Source organism: Martes martes (genome assembly GCF_963455335.1).
Source record: "Martes martes genome assembly, chromosome: 7".
NCBI classification, from domain to species: domain Eukaryota; kingdom Metazoa; phylum Chordata; class Mammalia; order Carnivora; family Mustelidae; genus Martes; species Martes martes.
Window position 1 is genome coordinate 105,671,662 of NC_137894.1, and position 19,171 is coordinate 105,690,832.

A 19,171-nucleotide genomic window follows, 5' to 3' on the forward strand; every position below is an offset into this window, starting at 1 on the left:
CTTGTCATTTTGTCCAGGTAGGATTTGCTTTCTCCTGCTGTGGAATTCCGCTGTTCTTGGTGACTGAAGTTGGTTTTGGATGGTTTCTTGTTGATCTTCTGGGGGAGGGGCCTGTTGTAGTGATTCTCAAGTGTCTTTGCCGCAGGCGGAATTCCACCGCCCTTGCCAAGGGCCGGGCTAAGTAATCCGCTCGGGTTCGCTTTCGGGAGCTTTTGTTCCCTGAGCGCTTTCCGTAGAGTTCCGGAGGACGGGAATGAAGATGGCGGCCTCCCAATCTCTCGGCCCAGAGGAGCCTAGAGCTTGGGGTTCCGCTCCTCAGTGCGCTCTCAGAGCAAAGCGCCCAATAGCCCCGCCTCCCTGGCTTGCGGTCGCGCCTCGAGGAAAGCAGTCAATTGTTGGAGCTGGAGAAAAGCGCCGGGTCGCTTTTGTCTCCGTGGCCTCCGGCCGCGCTCCGAGCCCACCCAGCCTGTGACCGGCACAAGGTAACCCCGGGCTTAGAGCTCACTCCTCGGCTTTGTCGCTATAGCCGGCTTCCCCGCTCTAATACCTGCGAGCTCTGCGGCACTCAGACACCCCCAGTCCTTCTGTGACCCCGCGGGTCCTGGGGTTATGCTGACCCCGCCTGGGTTTCCCCCCAGTTTAGCCTCTGGAGCGATGTCTCCCAGTGGAGCCGACTTTTAAAAGTCCCGGTTTTGTGCTCCGTCGCTCCGCCGCTTGCCGGGTGCCGGCCCCTCCCCCCGGGGTCTATCTTCCCGTCGCTTTGGATTCACTTCTCCGCAGGTCCTACCTTTCAGAAAGTGATCGATTTTCTGTTTCTGGGATTGTTGCTCTTCTTCTCTTCGATTTCCCGTTGGATTTATAGGTGTTCACAATGGTTAGATAAGCTATCTAGCTGATCTCCTGCTACCCGATGTCGTCTCAGCCTGCTACTTCTCCGCCATCTTGACTCCTCCTGATCTCCAATAATTTTTAATCTCTTAAAATTTCTTTCCTTAGCTCTATTAATACTTTTTATATTCTAGTTTCTTATTTGTCATACGCATTTATTCTCTTACCATTCTAGAGGGCATAAGTCCAAAATTAGTTTCACTGGGCCAAAGTCAAGGTGTTGGCAGGAGTGTGTTCACTCTGGAGGCTTTAGGAAGAATGCAACATTCTTTGGATTGTAGCTATATGTCTCTGTAATCTTCAAGTGCCAGCATCTTCAAATCTCTCTTTGCTCTATCTTCACTTCTCTGTGAGAATTCTTCCTCTGCCTCTTTTTCAAGGGTGCTTGAGATTGCATTTAAGGGCCCCAATATGTAATCCAAAATAATCCCCTCATTCCAAGTTTCTTAACTAATTAACCATGCCTGCAAAGACTCTTTCCAGATAAGGTGATATTTATAGGATTCGGACCTGGTACTTTTGAAGCCATTATTCAGCCTTTTACAGGTATCATTTTGTTTTGCTACTTTGAGTTGAGGTGGCCACTTCATGAAAAATCAGATTAGAGTAAATCCTCATGGATTGTATGTATTGTCCTCTTTCTCAAATGATGCAAACTCAGATGCCATGTGGTCCGGAAGGAGTAGTAGGGGCACTGGAGAATGCCCCTGTTCAGGGTCAGGGGCTAAAAATGTATGTGAAGATCAAATTCAGGCTACCAGCTTATAGTCCTGATTGGTAGCTGGTTTTTTCTTTTTTCATTCTCTACAACTTGACTCTTCTGTTGTAAAATAATTTTATCTCATAATTTTTATCTTGGTATTAAGAATAAATATTTTTAAGTGGAATTCATCAGCATGATTTTAGACTGAAGTATTATTTACTGATGCCATTTACCTAGGTACTCTTAGAACTTTAGGCTTCTTGCTTATGCATTTCTCAGAACAAGGTAATTGTTCTGAAAGTGGCTAATCATTCTTGTTTGTTTATCAAGGAATCTCAAGAGTTAGAAGTTAAGCTAAAGGATTTGTCCAAAGTCATATATTGGATACATCTCTAACTTTTTAAGTTTAATCTTATGAACGGTATTTGTATTTATACACATAAAGGGGGTGTCTCTGTAGTATTAAATTTGATAAGTGGGCAATTTCCCAACCTACTTTTACTTTATATATGGGATTTTGTTTTTTAGATTATTTTTAAGAAGCAGGTTATTTAAGAGTTAAATGACAAGTCATAGAGATAAACTTAGTTTTAAAACACAGTGAGTAAATGCTTGGCTGGATTTCTTATTAAAAAATTATGAGTGTATACTTCGAGTCCTTGTGTATTTTAAAATATCATCCGGTTCCCTTTCCCCCATACACATGAATAGTAGTTTGGAAGCCAACATAAAGTGAGAAAAGGGCTTAGGTCTAAGCCTTGAATGTCAGTATTTAATGGCTTGGAAGATGAAGATGGGCCTGCAGAGGGAACAAGGACGGAAAAGCCAGGGGCAGGAGAAAAGCTGAGAGTGTGTAGCATCTTGAAAAGCCAGTGGGAAGTTGGAAGAGGGAATGTTGAATGCTGTTGTAAGCAATGAAACGAGGACTAAGCAATGAAACGAGGACTAAACCTGTCCACTGGATTAAGCAACTTGGAGGAGCTTATTTTGGTGGGATGGCCATGCAGCAGTGTGGAGCATAAACACGTGTGTTTAAGAAGTTAAACTCCAAAGGGAAGGGAAAAACAGAAGGGTAGCTACAGGAGGAGGAGTTACATAAAGACTTAATTAGTAATGGTTGATATCTGAGTGTCTTTAAAAATTGTACTCCAATTGAAAAGGAGAGGTTAAATATAAAGAAGAGGAGGATAATAGTGTAAGGTTCCAGAGAAGACATGTAAGTAGTATAAGATTCCTTTGAAGCATGGGCCTCAAAGCTCTAGTAGAGGGATTTATGTTAAGTGAGAGCACAGAGAGTCCTCTTTTATAACAGAAAGGTATGGCGATAGGATGGGTACAGATGTGGGTGGGTTTGTATGTTGGAATTAGCAAGATGAAGAAAGACCTGAGTTCTAAAAGAATTCCTTGAGGTGATCTCATTTATTGGTTTGATTTTCCCCCCCTATGGTATCCAGTTGGCTATTCATTCTGTCTGTTATAATTTTTAGTTCAATAATTGTTTTTCATTTCCATGTACCTACTTTTAGAGTGCCTTTATTTATTTATTTACTTATTTAAAGTTGACAGCCTGTAGTTTCATTCATTGAGTGTCATCTCATATCTTAACGGGTTGTTTCTAGTTTGGAGATAATGAATATTGAGGTGTGTTGTGTGTCCCCTTCTCCCCCATAACTTCTGAACCTTTAAATATATATCCTCTTATTTTTCCTTGCTCATTATTACATTTTATTTAGCCCCTGAGTATTTGAGATTAGCTTTGCCAGAAATTGTTCACTCTGGTTTTCCCTCAGTCCCAGACAAAAAAACAAAGTTTAGATTTATTGCTTTTTTTCCCTTTTCTCTTTACCTTTCCTTCTTTTTCATCCTTTATCTTTGGCAGTGTAGAAATTTAGAAAAGAAGGTAGAGTAGGCAGAGGAAAAAATGGCACTTAAGGGAGTTTCAGCATTGTTCTGTGACAATCTTCCCTACTTATGTGTGGCCTTTAAAAAGCCTGTTTTTAGATTCCCATTACCTTCATTTGCAAGTAAGTACACAGGACAGGATTTATAGAATTGCAGTAAAGTTCCAGAAACATAGGTTCCTATTTTCAGCTTTTACTGTTGAACCAGCTTTGTGACCTTCAGCAGATGTGTGCTTTCTCATTTGTAAAATAGATTTACACAGACCATTTCTACATTTTGGCTCTTATGTGTTTTACAAGTTAATCACAATTAAATTTGTAAATATAAATACGTGTAATCTTTTTTTTTTTTTTTTTTTAAAGAGAGAGAGGAGGGCAAGGGGAGAGGGAGAGAGAGCATCTTAAGCGCAGGGCTCAATGTCAGGATCCTGAGATCATGACCTGAGCTGAAATCGAGTCAGATGCTTCACCAATTGCGCCACCCAGGTACCCCTGTATAATCATTTTTTTAAAAATAAAGGTCAATTAGAAATTTCAGACTCAAATGAGAGAAAAATTACCCAAAGATTAGCCTTTTTCCTTTCTCAAATTGGTATAAAGTTTTGTCGATGCAGTTATTTGTCATTACCATAAATAACTTTGACGTGGCTGCCTTGGATTACAAAATATAATTTATGAATTACCATGTCTTAAAGCTTGGGAAGTCAAAAGTAGTTTGTGTATTCTAAATTATCCTTTGCAGAGATACAGCCACAAGGGGTCTGTGTTTCTTCACTGAACCCCAGCTCTGCAGTATATTGGTTAAATTCTATCATTCAGGGGGCATCTTGGTGGCTCAGTCAGTCTGCCTTCAGCTCAGGACGTGATCACAGGACTCCAACCCACATGGGGTTCCTTGCTCGGCAGGGAGCCTGCTTCTCCCTCTGCTTGTGCTCTCTTGCTAGCTCTCTCTCTGTATCAAATAAACAAATCTTAAAAAAACAAAACAAAACTTATAAATCCTATCGTTCAGTAAATGTGCATTTTAGAGGTCAGGTGAACATTTGTCTTCATGTTTGACAAAGTCTATTCACATATAAGCATTAGTGGGCAGTGTAGAATACGCTAAATATTTGGTATCAGTGGAGAGTTTACATCTCACATCCCACTGCAAATGACTTGAATTTTGCCATATTGTGTACACTGTTGTGTATTGTTCCATATTCCCCCTCTTTCCTAAGGAGCTCCTAGTCTCTCTTGTATATATAGTCCTCCCCAATTCCCCCTAATCTTTAAAATATAATTTCTCCACATTGTTTACATGTCTTATTTTGTCCTCTGTTTGTGGACCCTGGAGGAGTTCTATATTAGCTTGTGTCCCCATAGATAAACAGAAAAAAGCCTTATATGGTTTTATTCCTCTCTTTTTTTTTTTCACTAGGAGACTGCTCAAACTGTCACTTGAGTAATTCTTATTTCTGGGCTAATTTGTTGAATATATAGATCTTTTATTGGGATTTAAAAGCAGATTAAACCAAATAACAAGTTTAAGACTTTCTGCTATGATGATGAGATCAATTTTGCTTAATAAAAGCCAATGGCTGAATCTTAATGAATGACTTCCTGGCCCAGCCTTAGAATTTTTCAATTTAGGAGTTAGTTTGGTTTTCAGAGACAAAAAGTGTTCACCCAAATTTCTGGTTATATCAAAGAGGAGTTCAGTCTTGCGATTGTCATAGTATTTTGTTTTGAAAAGTTCAGATCAACTGATAAGCTAGTGTTGTGGTGAGATCCATTCAGCATGTGCTCAGAGGAGATTTTAGGCAATGCAAGAACTGGAATTTCTCTCAGAAACTAGATTAAGCTTTCTTGGGCAAATTAAACCCCTTGGGATTTACTGTTTATAGATAGATGCCAATTTAATAATTTGACTACATAATTAGTAGTCCACTTCTGGAAGATGACTATGTAAACATAGTATTTATAAGTAAGTAATTTCTGGTATTATGTTTACATAACCATCTGCTGCATTTATGTAGCTATTGTTGGCTGCTTCACTAGGATTCTACAAATTACTCAGAATCCCAGGAGGTAAGATTTCTGAATTGTCTATTTTCACTATGTGAAAGTACAACCACTAAATTAATAATTTGTCCTTAATGTATATTTTTATATTTGCTATGGGCTGGACCTAAAATTTTATCAGATGGCTGGCTTGGTTTGTTAAATTTTCACATCTCTAATACATATTTTCAAAAGTTTGGGTTTTGTTTTTAGAAATTTTACCCTGTCTTCAAATAATTATTTATTTGGTAGTTTTACATGTACATCTGGAAAGTAGCTACTGGGCTTTTCTGCCAAAGAAAGTAAATTCCTTGTTAGGTAATACCAGAATCTAATGTGACTATATATGTAGGAATGTAGTAATAATTAAATAGTTCACTGAATACCTTATTTTTGCCTACCTCATTTAAATCTTGAAGCAACATTCAGAGGTAAGTATAAATATGTTCATTGTACAGACGAGGAATGCTAGATTATCAAACATCTTAACTATCTCTCTCTCCTTCCCTTTAGCCTAGCTAAAGGAATTGAGGTACAGAGATAAGGCAAATTGCTGTTGACCTTCAGCAGATGACTTAACTTCACAATGGCTCAGTCATCATCTAGCCATCTAGATGTACTTATCTAGGCATCTCATCTAATCTTTTTTACAGATATGCAGGTGCCTTGGTTCCAACCCTACCCTGGAAGTTCTGATTTGTTAATTGTAATTTTTCAAAAAGTCCATAAATAATCCTTTTGTATATCTATGATCAAGACCATTGCCTTAGTAGTAAATGGTGCTTTAGATTCAGAGAGGCTTGAATTAGAGTCTTGATTCCTCTAAATTTATCAGTTGAGTTACCTTGGCCATTCTTTAGTCTCACTGAGATTCATCTACAAATGGAAGATATTACTCACTTTAGAGGGTTGTTCAGAATGAATGATTTAGACTTATTCTTAAACATTATCTGCTATTAAGTTATTATCATTATGTTATTCTTTGTCCAGTCAAAGCACTCTTGTCATAATAATGTATATCAACTTGGTATCTGGTAATCTGATGAATACTGCCATAAGGAGTAAATGATGACTCGTTTTCCTTATTTACCTTCATTAGTGGAATTATAATAGGGGACAGAGGAGTAGACAGGAGATTGTTTTATCACACTAATCAGCCAGACTTCTCTCCTGTATATAGGTTTGGCCCTGGTAGGAGAAGAAGAGGGGGAAAGGCTACTGGGACACTGTAACCTTCCTAAGGAGTTTTTCTTAACCTTTTCTCTCCCAACTTCTTCTCAAAGCTTAGCCTCACTAGTATCATCAATCCCTTAGTCTCATAACTGCATCCAGATTTACCTAGGTACTTTTACCTAAGCCCTATTTTGCCTCCCCACTTTACCAGCATTAAATTTAATTCTAGCCTTCTTTCAGTTTGGTTTGAGTTCCACTGTGACTTATTTGATGATTTGTACCCCACATCTCTACATTCCTAGGCTATTGCTCAAGTAAAGGTCAACCTAAGTTCTAACCAACTGTCCCCCTGCGTTGTGTGGGCCCCTTTCAGACCAGAGTTTTTAGCTTTTGATTATTGGGAAAGGATTACATTAGCTAATCCTTGTCCATATGGCTGTTTCTAGGCCCTCTAGTCTCCTTCACTATTAATACCTAATGGTCATAGCATATACTAATAATAAATATACATTTTATTACTGCTAAAGTAATAGGGCATCAGTAGATCACAATAGGCTGGTTTTGCTTTGCAACTTGATAATTGAGGTTGTACTCCCTGTGATAATTTAATAACTTAATGGCTTTGTCAGAGACTGAAAAACCTGTGGAGAAGGTAGAATTTGAAGTAGACTTTAAAAGATGGATATACATTTTTCTGTAAGTAGGGAGGAGGGGCAGGGGATTCCAGTTAAGGGGACTGACATGAGCAAAGACTTAAAGGAATGAGTGCAAATTTGGATCATTGTGAGTAGGTCATTTTTTACTTTTTCAGAGGGTTCATGTAGTAGCAATAAAACTCTAGGTAGTTCAGAATAAAACTGGAAAATCCTAAATGTTCAACCAAGATGTTTGAATTAGTAGGCTTTTGGTATGTTATGAATTCCTTGGGCTTTTTCTGGATTAACATACACATACAATTTAGGTCTGAGATTCCCTAAGAGATTCACATACTCATTGCATCTTGAAACACTTGGCCTGGTTCACATAAGCTGATGACCACTGCCAGTCTCCTTTCTGCCTCAAGTGGTTGTGCCTGGTGGGGGAGTGTCAGGTCAGCTACTTTTATTCTGATGCTTTAGTTCTCTCTGCCTGTTGCTCATTCTAACCTGTGCCTGATCAGCCTCTTCTTCTCTTCAGCCTCTTTCTTGTTAATCTCTAGGTTCCAAGTCAGCAACACAAGGAGTGTCTGCTTATAAGAGTTGTGACTTCTTATTTAAAGCTTTCTTTGTATCTTCTTCACTCTTAAAAATATTGTTGGATCTGTGTTTTGTATATAAGATAGTTATTAACTTTCCTGTTTCTCTTCTTTTGCAGACCTAGAATATCAAGACATAATGGGAGCATTTTTAGACAAGCCAAAGATGGAAAAACATAACGCCCAGGGGCAGGGTAATGGGTTGCGGTATGGGCTAAGCAGCATGCAAGGTTGGCGAGTTGAAATGGAGGATGCACATACGGCTGTGATCGGTTTGCCAAGTGGACTTGAAACATGGTCATTCTTTGCTGTGTATGATGGGCATGCTGGTTCTCAGGTTGCCAAATACTGCTGTGAGCATTTGTTAGATCACATCACCAATAACCAGGATTTTAAAGGGTCTGCAGGAGCACCTTCTGTGGAAAATGTAAAGAATGGAATCAGAACAGGTTTTCTGGAGATTGATGAACACATGAGAGTTATGTCAGAGAAGAAACATGGTGCAGATAGAAGTGGGTCAACAGCTGTGGGTGTCTTAATTTCTCCTCAACATACTTATTTCATTAACTGTGGAGACTCGAGAGGTTTACTTTGTAGAAACAGGAAAGTTCACTTCTTCACACAAGATCACAAACCAAGTAATCCGCTGGAAAAAGAACGAATTCAGAATGCAGGTGGTTCTGTCATGATTCAGCGTGTGAATGGCTCTCTGGCTGTATCGAGGGCCCTTGGGGACTTTGATTACAAATGTGTCCATGGAAAAGGTCCTACAGAGCAGCTTGTCTCACCAGAGCCTGAAGTCCATGATATTGAAAGATCTGAAGAAGATGATCAGTTCATTATCCTTGCATGTGATGGTATTTGGGATGTTATGGGAAATGAAGAGCTCTGTGATTTTGTAAGATCCAGACTTGAAGTCACTGATGACCTTGAGAAAGTTTGCAATGAAGTAGTCGACACCTGTTTGTATAAGGTAGTTAGACTTTCTTTTAAGAGATAAAAATGGTTTTATGTCATCTTAACTATTACTCTAGTATTTAATCATTATAGAAACTGTAGTTCTCAGAAATAAATTCTTGGCACAAAACTGTAGGATACTCTTTACCAATTATGAAAATTTAGGGACTTTTTTTTAGAAAGAAATTACCCAATGCAAGAATTATAATCTAAATGGTCTTTTAGTAACCATGACTACCTCAGCTTTTTAATATTGTGGGAGATTATCAAAGGCAGAAAGACTGTATCAGAGTGCATGTCTTAAAAGGAAAGGCATGGGGGAGGGTTAGGCCTTTGTGTCTAATAAATGAAAAGCATTGTAGAATTTTAATATTTTATTTTAATCATATGAAATCACCATACATTCATGGAAGTACTTTGAGACTATAGTCTAATCAATCTGTAGCAGAAACAGAGAATTTAGTGATCACTTGGTTTGATGTAATAAAAATAGCCTTGAACGTGGAGTCAGAAGAACTTGGTATGAGACTGAGTATGACTTCAGGTAAGCTATTTAAGCTGTCTGGAAAATCAGTTTCTTTAACTGTAAAAAAGGTAAGAGATGTTATCCCCCTGTCTCATGGGGCTGTTGTGATGATCAAAGGGGTCATGTACGTAGATGAGCCAGCTCAGCCCCTTTATCTTACAGATGTGGAAGCTGAAGCAAGAGGAAGCAGACTGAAGAGGCAGGCCTTCAGTCAGGCTTACCTCTGTCTCTTTTGTACTCCACAATCTCAGACAAATTGTTTGACCTCTCTCAGCTATTGAATGGAGCTCATAGTAGCTAACTCATAGGACTACTGAGAAATTAAATTTTTTGCCCATACTGTTCATTAACTTGTTCTTTGATTTTCTTTCTTTTCCTCTAACAAATGTTGATTTTGTAAAGCTCTTCTGGGACTGCATATTTGATTTTCTCTCAACGTGCAGAAATAGAAAGTCATCTTACTGTTCTTTGTAGTGTTATAAGCATACTGCCAGCTCTACTTAAAATCTTAATTAAAAATCTGATCATACTTAGAAATCAGGTTTATGTAACAAATCAAGTTTATGTAACATCCAGCACATAGTTTTAAAAAAAACCAATAGAGCAATGACTTAATAGTGCAAACTATTGATTGCTGAATTTGAGGAGAGCTGAACAGTGGTGCCTGTGTTCTTTGTCCCTTTTAGTGCGCATAAAAGTAGTATCTATTTATTGGCCTTATTCTGTAGCTCTTGAGAATTAAATAGTTGTTGGCTAGATTAAAAGCTGTTTTCCTGGAGAGAATTGTCACGTTCAGACACTAGTCAGTTTTGACTCAGCTAATACTTTATCTTATCTGCATTCTCCATTTTAAAAAATTATTCAGTACCCTGTCACTTGCCACATTTTATACTGTTTTTCACCAAGATTCTTTTTGATATTAAATTCTTTGTATGGTTTGCTTAAACTTATGGTATAAGGTCAGTTTTCCCATATTGACGAATCAAATACATAATTTGTAAAAGTTAACTCTAATTCCTAATAGGGAGGGGAATATGAGGAGGCTAACATTGATTCAAGTATTTTAATTACAGCATTTTGAATAGGTGTCTTTGAAAATGAATGTACTTCCTAAAAGTTAAGCCATTTTTTAAAATTATGAAAGTTAAAAAACTGGTTTTTAAATTATATATATTTAGTTTTACTACTAATTCCATATTTATATTTATTATGAAGCAAATTAATTGGCTTCCAAATATTTTAAATATAAATTTGTTGAGTATACATGTAACTATAGGTCAAATCCTCTGGAATTTTCTGTTTTGTTGATTGAGTGAGTGAGAGTGTGTGTGTGTGTGTGTGTGTGTGTGTGTGTGTATTTGTGTTCGGTATCTTCAAATTAAGTAGGCCACCAGTAAATGTTTGGTAGTATTTTTGTTTTATAGCATTTAAAAATAAAATGATTGTTACAATGGAGGTTAGCCTGTAGTACTTCTCCTATCTTTTGGAGTGTTGGTTATACTGTATACCATATACACTGTATGTGTTTGGGGGAGGGGGGTGCCTCTCCACATATGCATATTTTTTCCTCCTTAAAAACAACATATATATATATATATATATATGGCATTACTAGGACAAGTATAATTAAAATTGTCATGGCTGTAAAAGTTTTCAAGGCTTTAAAGAGCAAGAAGAAAGCGTAATATTTCTCCAACTTTTTTCTTCCCAGGGAAGTCGAGACAATATGAGTGTGATATTGATCTGTTTTCCAAATGCACCCAAAGTATCACCAGAAGCAGTGAAGAAGGAGGCAGAATTGGACAAGTACCTGGAAAGCAGAGTAGAAGGTGGATCATTTAACAAAAAATAAGTAGCTTTATTAAAGAAAAACCTCAACAAAATCAAACTTTAATATTTTAGCTTTTAGATCTTTACATGCCTTTGACATCTAGTGTTTAGTGTACAAAAGTGGGAAAGGGCATTTCTGTAGTAACTGTTCAGATGTTTTTGATTGTCCTATTACAGTTATATTAGAAATAAGAACTAGTGTGACCCTGTACATTCTGTTCAGGATACTTTTGTTTAAAAAGGCTAAAAAGTGTTTGTATGCTTTAAAATTCTTGATGAATTCACTGGCATGTGTAGTTTTATGCCAGGAAAGTCTGCTTTGTGGTTTATTTAATTATAAACAGTTTATTTATGATGGTGATAATCGGAATACCATCTTTCTGTGTAAAGCTATGTGTATGAATTTAAGGTCTTTAGGATTTTTTTTTAATAACTTGAAGATTACAGCCTGGTTATTAGGAACTTCCATGTGCCACAGCTTTTAAAAATTTATTTAAACTGTTTTCAAGGCTTCTTGATTAAGCCATAAACTTCCTCACCAAGACAACATAGACCTGAATAGAAGATACACTAGGTTTCTACTTGGCAGAAATACAAATGCTGAATAAAAGCAAGAAATAAGTTGGGAATTTCAGGAATATATTTGTCATAATTCTGCAAATTACTTTGAGACAACTAGAAAGATGTTTGTAACTCTCAAGTGTAATGCCTTTAAATATTTGAAAAAATATAAACGACCTTTTACGAAGCTACTGCTTTAAATGCTAAGTCTCCCCAGATAATTCCATTTGGCTGCATATATGCAATAAGCTTGTGATTATGCAGTTTCTTTTAAGCAGAAAAACTTGACATGCCTATGATAGCGTTAAAATGCATTTTGGGCTCCTAATGTCAATGAATTTGCACGTTAAAGATCTAATAGCATGTAAACATTGACCTACACACTATTATATCCTGCTGTGCCTGCATTATTAAAATTAATATGCACTTTAATTTTGTTTTCTCCCTTTTTACTGTTTGATATCAATTATAATCAGTCTGCTATTAGAATCATGATTGGTTTTGACTTTCAGTACTATCTAGAGCTGCTATTTTGTTTTTATTGCTCTCCCCCACTTGATAGTGATATATCTAGTATCTGTATGTACTGTTTAGTATTTCACTCATTGGACATACTATTCACTGAGTTTGTTTTCTCACTATTACCCAAGGCTCTTGGAATTTTTATATTTTAAATAAATCATTTTGATATGTTATTTATTTATAATACAGTAAAGTATTTAGAATGCTACCAAGTCATATCACATTGGTTCAGACTGCTGGCTAGTGGAAAAATGAAACAGTAAGAATATGTATTGGGATAAATTGGTATGTGGTTTATTGGCACTTTAAAGTAACTTGGGTTAAAAAAAAAGTAACTTGGGTATATGTTTTCTTATTGATTTAATGAATAAATACTTTAGTTTTATTTACTATGAAACAGGACCACATTTTAGAAATGAATTACAACTTTTCTCTTTAGTGTACACTCTTTAAGTTTTTGGTGCAGTTCTAAATAATTGTTTTAGATACATAATTTTATGTTACAATATTAAGTTTTATATTGCTTTTTATCAAGGAAGAATTGCTACCTGAACAGAGTTTACATCAATCTCAATATTTTTGATATGTTGAAATATTATACTTGTATCATTCAATTTGAGATTATTATGTCACAAATCAAATTTCATATTCTTTATTGAGGTAGGTTCGATAAGACTGCAACTAGAAAATAAATACTACGTTAATTAAAATTGCTACTATATTTTAAAACGTAGAATGTAACTATTCACATTGCAAAAGTTGTTCTAAGTAAAAAATACTACATTCAGCTTCCAGAACAGGCACTGAACATTTTTTTCTTTCTTTTTTTCTTTATTTGTTTAAATACCTGGCTTCAAAACTGCTGTGACCTACTAAACCTCCTTTTATTTGCTTTGAATACTTCTGGCTTCTCTGTCCACGCCATAGAAAAGAGGAAAGCCTTTTTAGCTCTCCTATTACCTGTGTCCTTCAAAATACTTGACTTTCTAGGGTTGTGATAAAAAGACTCAGCTCATAATTTAAACTATATCACTTAAGGTTGTGGTCCATCTAAGCCAATTTAAGATTGTGCTTGTACATATATACTTTTAAAATCTTTTCTGTTAACTACCCAAGCTTTAAAGTTGCTAATTTGGAGATAACTGATAGGATCCCCCAGACGCGGTGTGGAGGGGAGTAGGGAAGAGCAGAATGTGTTTATATCTGAGTATGGGAAACAGATCTTCTATACATATATTCTTTAGTAAAAGCATTCAGTCTTTTTACAGTTCTAATTAATGTATAGTCCAAGAGCAATTAAAGAAATATTTCATAAAATTCATCTTGTTTTCCTTTTTAAAAGCAGAAGAAGCAATGCTAGTGTAGTGTTAATGGTAAGACAGTTTAAATGTGTTGTCCTGTGTGGAATAGGAGATATTAACTGTTTTTAAAGCCTTACATTAATTTTTTTTAAAGAGTTTGTCTTCCTGTAATTTTCTTCACAATTAAAATACCCTAATATATATTTTAATAAAGGAGATGTAAGATACATCAAATATAGATGAATCAAGGTAATGTTTTTTAGACCTGATACTCTCATTGATTAAATTTCTCATCAGTGTTCATTTCTGTTGTATTTAGTTATCTATCCAATAATTGTATTGGCTTAGCAGAGACTGTATGTTAAGTGTATTACAGCTTTAGATTGTGAAATTGTGCAGCTTAGGTAAACATCAAAACCCTTTATTTTTGTACAGCAGATTTCCAGCATTAGAACCATGTAGAATACTAGATGTTAAAGATTATACAATAAAGGAACTTGGCAAACCAAATCTGAGATCCTTGCTTTTTGTTCGGATTTAAGACTGGTTTTTAAAAAAAAAAAAAAACCAAAAAAAAATAAATCATGGTAAAATTTGGCCTTAATTCCAAAAGGACAATTTGAGCCATTTAAAGAAATATGGGTAGCAATGTCTGTCTTTTAATATGTGGCTTTAATGAGGAATTGATATTTTGAGACTTAATCGAAGGATGGAAGATATGCATTGTAATTTTCAAAGGTATTTACAATTTGAGAACTAGAATGATAATTTTCTTGCCCTAATGATGACAAAGAGAATTTCTTAGTATAAACACTTAAAAACAGATAATTGAGCAAAACTTGAACTTTTAAATTACAAATACCTTTGTTATGATCTTGCATTTAGAAGAAATATGCTAAAACTCCAAGTAAAGACTTCTTATACTTGACAGTTTGAGAATTCTTTAAGTTGGTTGTACGTAATTATTGGTGTTCTGTGGTATGAGTGACAGTATGCATCTCTGTGGCAACACTGCAGATCATATCACTGTACCCATTTAATAACTGGATGTTTTGAAATTAATTTTAAGTGTTATGTATCTATTTACTGTTTAAAGATATTTCAGACAAAAATTAAGCTGTGAGTGGTATTCAGTTATATAACCTAACCTGCACATGCTACTTAAGTATCACTTTGCGAATATAAACTACGTAAAAATGATTTGGTTAGTATATAATCAGAAAATTCCCTTATACTTAAAGGAGTTTTTTTTTCCATTCAAATTTTGAAATTGGTTATTTTTTTTTTAAATCTGTGCAAAATTCAGGAAAGATGTTTCTTTCTAGTCTAAAGAGAGGAGTTGACCTCCTCAGAAGTAACTAGTTTGGCATTTTAAGAATATTCTCATTTGTATACCCATATCCTTGATCACGTAATACGTTGATTCTAACATGAAATTTTTTTCACCTTTTTATCCTGTTTATTTTCATTTTTTGAAGTTAATCTGGAAAGTATCTCGTTTTGTTGTATCATTTTGTGCATCCCTTTGTCATAAATTTTCAAAGGTCAACTTGATTTTTTTTTTCTAATACCAGCTTAGAAAATCTCAGATGTGGTAAATGCCATCTTTAAAAACCTAAGTTATCTTTGTTTCAGTTTTTTTTTTTTAATTAAATTTGGACAACACTTACAAAAAAAGTACTTCTGATCCCCAGAAATCATAAAGAAGCAGGGGGAAGGCGTCCCTGACTTAGTCCATGTGATGCGCACATTAGCAAGTGAGAACATCCCCAGCCTCCCACCAGGGGGTGAATTGGCAAGCAAGTAAGTTACATTCTGAGTACTCTTAATAATTTATCTCAGTACATAAAAATGTACGGTGTTCATTGATCAGATGTGTACTTATGTAATTTCTAAAGTGATTCGGTTACCTGTATGTTCAAAATGTTTAGCCTGTGGTTCAGTGTTTTTCACTATTAATGATACGCGATGCACGTTTAGAATAGGTGTCAGAATGTCATTATGTGTAACTCATTATACTGAAGGCTGTCTTTAGTGAAGGCTTGGGTTATAGGATAAGTAAATTAATACAGTGAAACAATTTTTGAAGTTAAATTACGCACCACTACAAAATTCTGATTGTTGTTTTTATTGCTACTATTTTAATTTGATTTTGTCAGTCAAATTTGAGTACCCCAGGGATGAGCATCTTTCTCTTCCTCCATCTAGGCCATTTTTCTACATCTCTGATTTTCCCAGTGTTTTTGGTTGTTGATTCCTGGTTGGTTGGATTTTGTTATGAGGGAAGATAGGAGGATGCATTTTTTGCCTTTATATGTGTGCATTTCAGTTAATAGAACTGGACTAATTTTTGTCAGATATTAAGCTTTACATCTTTATAAACTAAAGTGGAGACTTTAAGAAATTTTATAATTCAAAAAAAAATTATGTAATTCAAACATTTTTACGTCTGATATCCATATAATGGACCTACAAAGATAATATTGACAATTTACTTGATTCCCTACTTTGTTCTTTAAATGTAGCCATGTTCTTTATAATCATTTCTCTAGTAGTTGTTAAAATTCCTATTTGAAGGTTTTATTTCTTGGAAATCTTTTCATCAGTATGACCTTCTGTGAAATGACTGTCTATGAAATTGCTTCAAATCTATTTTAGAAGTAGGGGAGGCTATAACTTACAAATACCACTACAGATTGTTTTAATAAAATGTTATTCAGAATGTCTTAGACTTGGCAGGGAAATGTCATATTTGACATTTTAGCTTTAATAGAGTTTTTTTAAAGGGGGCATTACAAAAAAACGAATTTAAATGTAAAATTTACCTAAATTATTTTACCACAACAGATGTTGAAATAAACTTCTACTTCAAAACTAATGTTCAGTTCTTAAGAAGAATATAGATTAGTATTAGATCTTAAAACTGCATCATCATTGCTGACTCATAACCACATAAGCCAGTTCAAATGAAGTAGACCATATATAGACTGATTTTTTTTTTTAAACCATGACTTTTAGTCTTCTGTTAATTGGGCTGGTGGAATGGTATATTTTAGAGTAAATTCATCTCTAGTTTAACACTAGGTCTCAAATACCTTACAATAATTTATTATATATAGTAAAGTGAGGATACCTATTGACAGTAAGAAACAGAATTAAAATAATTCTGAGTATAAGATTATCTTTGACATTGAGCACCTAACTTTGAATTAGTAAAGTTCTGTGTTCTAAAGAATTAACTTTCTGCATTTTTTTTTTAAATTTAGGCGGAATGTAATTGAAGCCGTTTACAATAGACTGAATCCTTACAAAAATGATGACACTGTAAGTAACATTTTGGCTCCGTCTCCTTTCCCTTTCCCTCCACTCTAAATGCATATCCTTCCTACCTGTTTCTGCAGAGCTGTTCACTGCACCCATTCTCTTACACACACCCCTGATCGATTGCTCTGAGCTCTGGCTGTACCACAGTTCTAGTGACTGGGGACATAATCATGGTGAGTGGCCACCTCTCTCAGAAAAGAAGAAAGTCCTTTTGAATTCTTCTTGTTTCTTAAAGCCTCTATAAGCAATCAGCTTCAGAAGGTTTGCCTCCACTAAGTGATTTTTTTGAAGGTGGAAATGATACCTCTGTTCAGAATCTTGAATTATTCTGAGTTTTATAACCAGCTGCAATGGAACTTCAGAATGCTCAGCTCCACTAAGTAGTTTTTATGTTTGGAAATACTTCAGAACCCTGAAACGCATACTTCGTTTAAATGCTGAAGTAGAGAATTCTACTATAAAAAGACATTAGAATGTCCTATTCTCCAGTTAAATTTCCGGGTTAGAATTCAGTTGTAGTGTGGTGTTTACAGAACAGTGCTAACTACAGCTCTGAGATAGAAATTGCATTATGACACCTCCTCAAATCACATATTACTTAAAGCCTTAATCTCTTGTGTAGAAATATAAAGTAGTGTTCTGGAGGTAAATTGGGTTTTAATTGAAGAAAATAAATTTTTTTTTAGTAATTATACTGGTTTAGAAATACATTTGGTCAACCTCATGGTAAAATTGTATTTAAAATATTTTATTCCAAAACAAAACAAAGGGCTGATAGTTTTTGGAGCAGATTGAATACTTATATTTCTCACACACACACACACACACACACACACACTTTAAAAAGCACTTGCAGTCTAAATGTGAACTTTACAAAAGTTTACCTTTCTGCATTATCCGGAAAGTAATGTATTTTGGCACCTCTCAGCTTTAATGTAGTTCCTTGTTCTGCTCTGTTTCCTTTTATAAAGGACTCTACATCAACTGATGACATGTGGTAAAACTGCTCATTTAGCCCTGGAGTTTACCTTCACCTCCAAAGGAGAGTACAGCTCAACTTCCTTGAACCTTTTAGACATCCATCCTCAACTTTAAAGAAGGACGTATGACGTGGGTGAGAATGGATCACACGGAGAACTCAGCAGTACAACAGCTAGCCCAGGACTGATTTTTTTTTTTTTTTTTGTAAATTTGAGACTTATGTAAACGTGATTTCAAACCATAATTCATGTTGTAAATCAGACTCCAGCAATTTTTGTTGTATGATTTTGTTTTTTGTAAAGTGTAATTGTCCTTGTACAAAATGCTCATATTTAATTATGAACTGCTTTAAATCACTATCAAAGTTGCAAAAAATGTTTGGCTTGTTGTGTGATGCAACAGATACATAGTCCTTTCAAGTCATGTTGTGTTTGGACTTGGGGTCGGGACAGGGAGAGCAGCAGCCGTGTAGCTAGACGCTCAAATGTGCACACGATTATGGAGAAGAATTCCAAAATCCTACAAAGCCGAACATCCAGGGAGTTAACCGAAAACTGTCTTGGCAGTGGGGTTGGCACTGTTGATAAGCTGGTCCCTTCATTTAACTGTCTTTTAGGTTGTTCTCGCCTTGTTGCCAGGAGTATTGCAGGTAATACAGTATATTCATAACAATATCAATCTTGGGGCTAAAATGCCTTGATTCTTTGCACCTCTTTTAAAAGTCCTTACTTTGAATTACTAATTGATAAGCAGCAGCTTCCTACACCTAGGAGGAGACTGCCACGTTTTTGCTATCATGATTGGCTGGGCCTGCTGCTGTTCCTAGTAAGGTATTCTGAATTCCATTTTATCAATAAAGCTTGATTTAACAAACAAGAAATTTAATCATGTATGTGTAATTCCTCCTTTACCCCGCCCTTTTAAAACACCATGCCATTGTAAATGAGAAGTTTCTCATGGGGAAAGATGTTAGTCTCTTTTAATTGGGAAATACTGTTACTCAAGGCACCGATGGAACTGTTTCCCTTCCGTTAAAAAGACTACAAGATTTAAGTCTGTGGTTGTTTCTTAATGTGTTTTTTAATGGATTTCTTTCTGGCTGCTTATTTTTCATTAAGATGTGGATCAGCTTGAATTTGCCTACTGTTTAATTAAAATAATTGTCAGAGCTTGACAATCTAACACTCTGTAGTGGGGGTGTGTGTAGGGGTGTGTGTGTGTGTGTGT

At 35.7% G+C, this 19,171-nt stretch overlaps 1 protein-coding gene across 2 annotated transcripts in view; it reads left to right on the forward strand.

Annotated features, from left to right (window-relative positions):
- PPM1A (protein phosphatase, Mg2+/Mn2+ dependent 1A) overlaps positions 1-18,829 on the forward strand; it is a 44,619-nt gene extending 25,790 nt beyond the window's left edge. For both annotated transcript variants that reach the window (XM_080809320.1, XM_080809321.1), the window contains 5 exons: positions 8,062-8,915; positions 11,137-11,254; positions 15,334-15,442; positions 16,906-16,963; positions 17,935-18,829. In XM_080809320.1, coding sequence (XP_080665446.1) covers positions 8,082-8,915; positions 11,137-11,254; positions 15,334-15,442; positions 16,906-16,963; positions 17,935-17,964 — 1,149 coding nt within the window. In that variant the 5' untranslated portion in view covers positions 8,062-8,081 and the 3' untranslated portion in view covers positions 17,965-18,829. The remainder of the gene's footprint in view (positions 1-8,061; positions 8,916-11,136; positions 11,255-15,333; positions 15,443-16,905; positions 16,964-17,934) is intronic.
- The last annotated feature ends 342 nt before the right edge of the window (positions 18,830-19,171 follow it).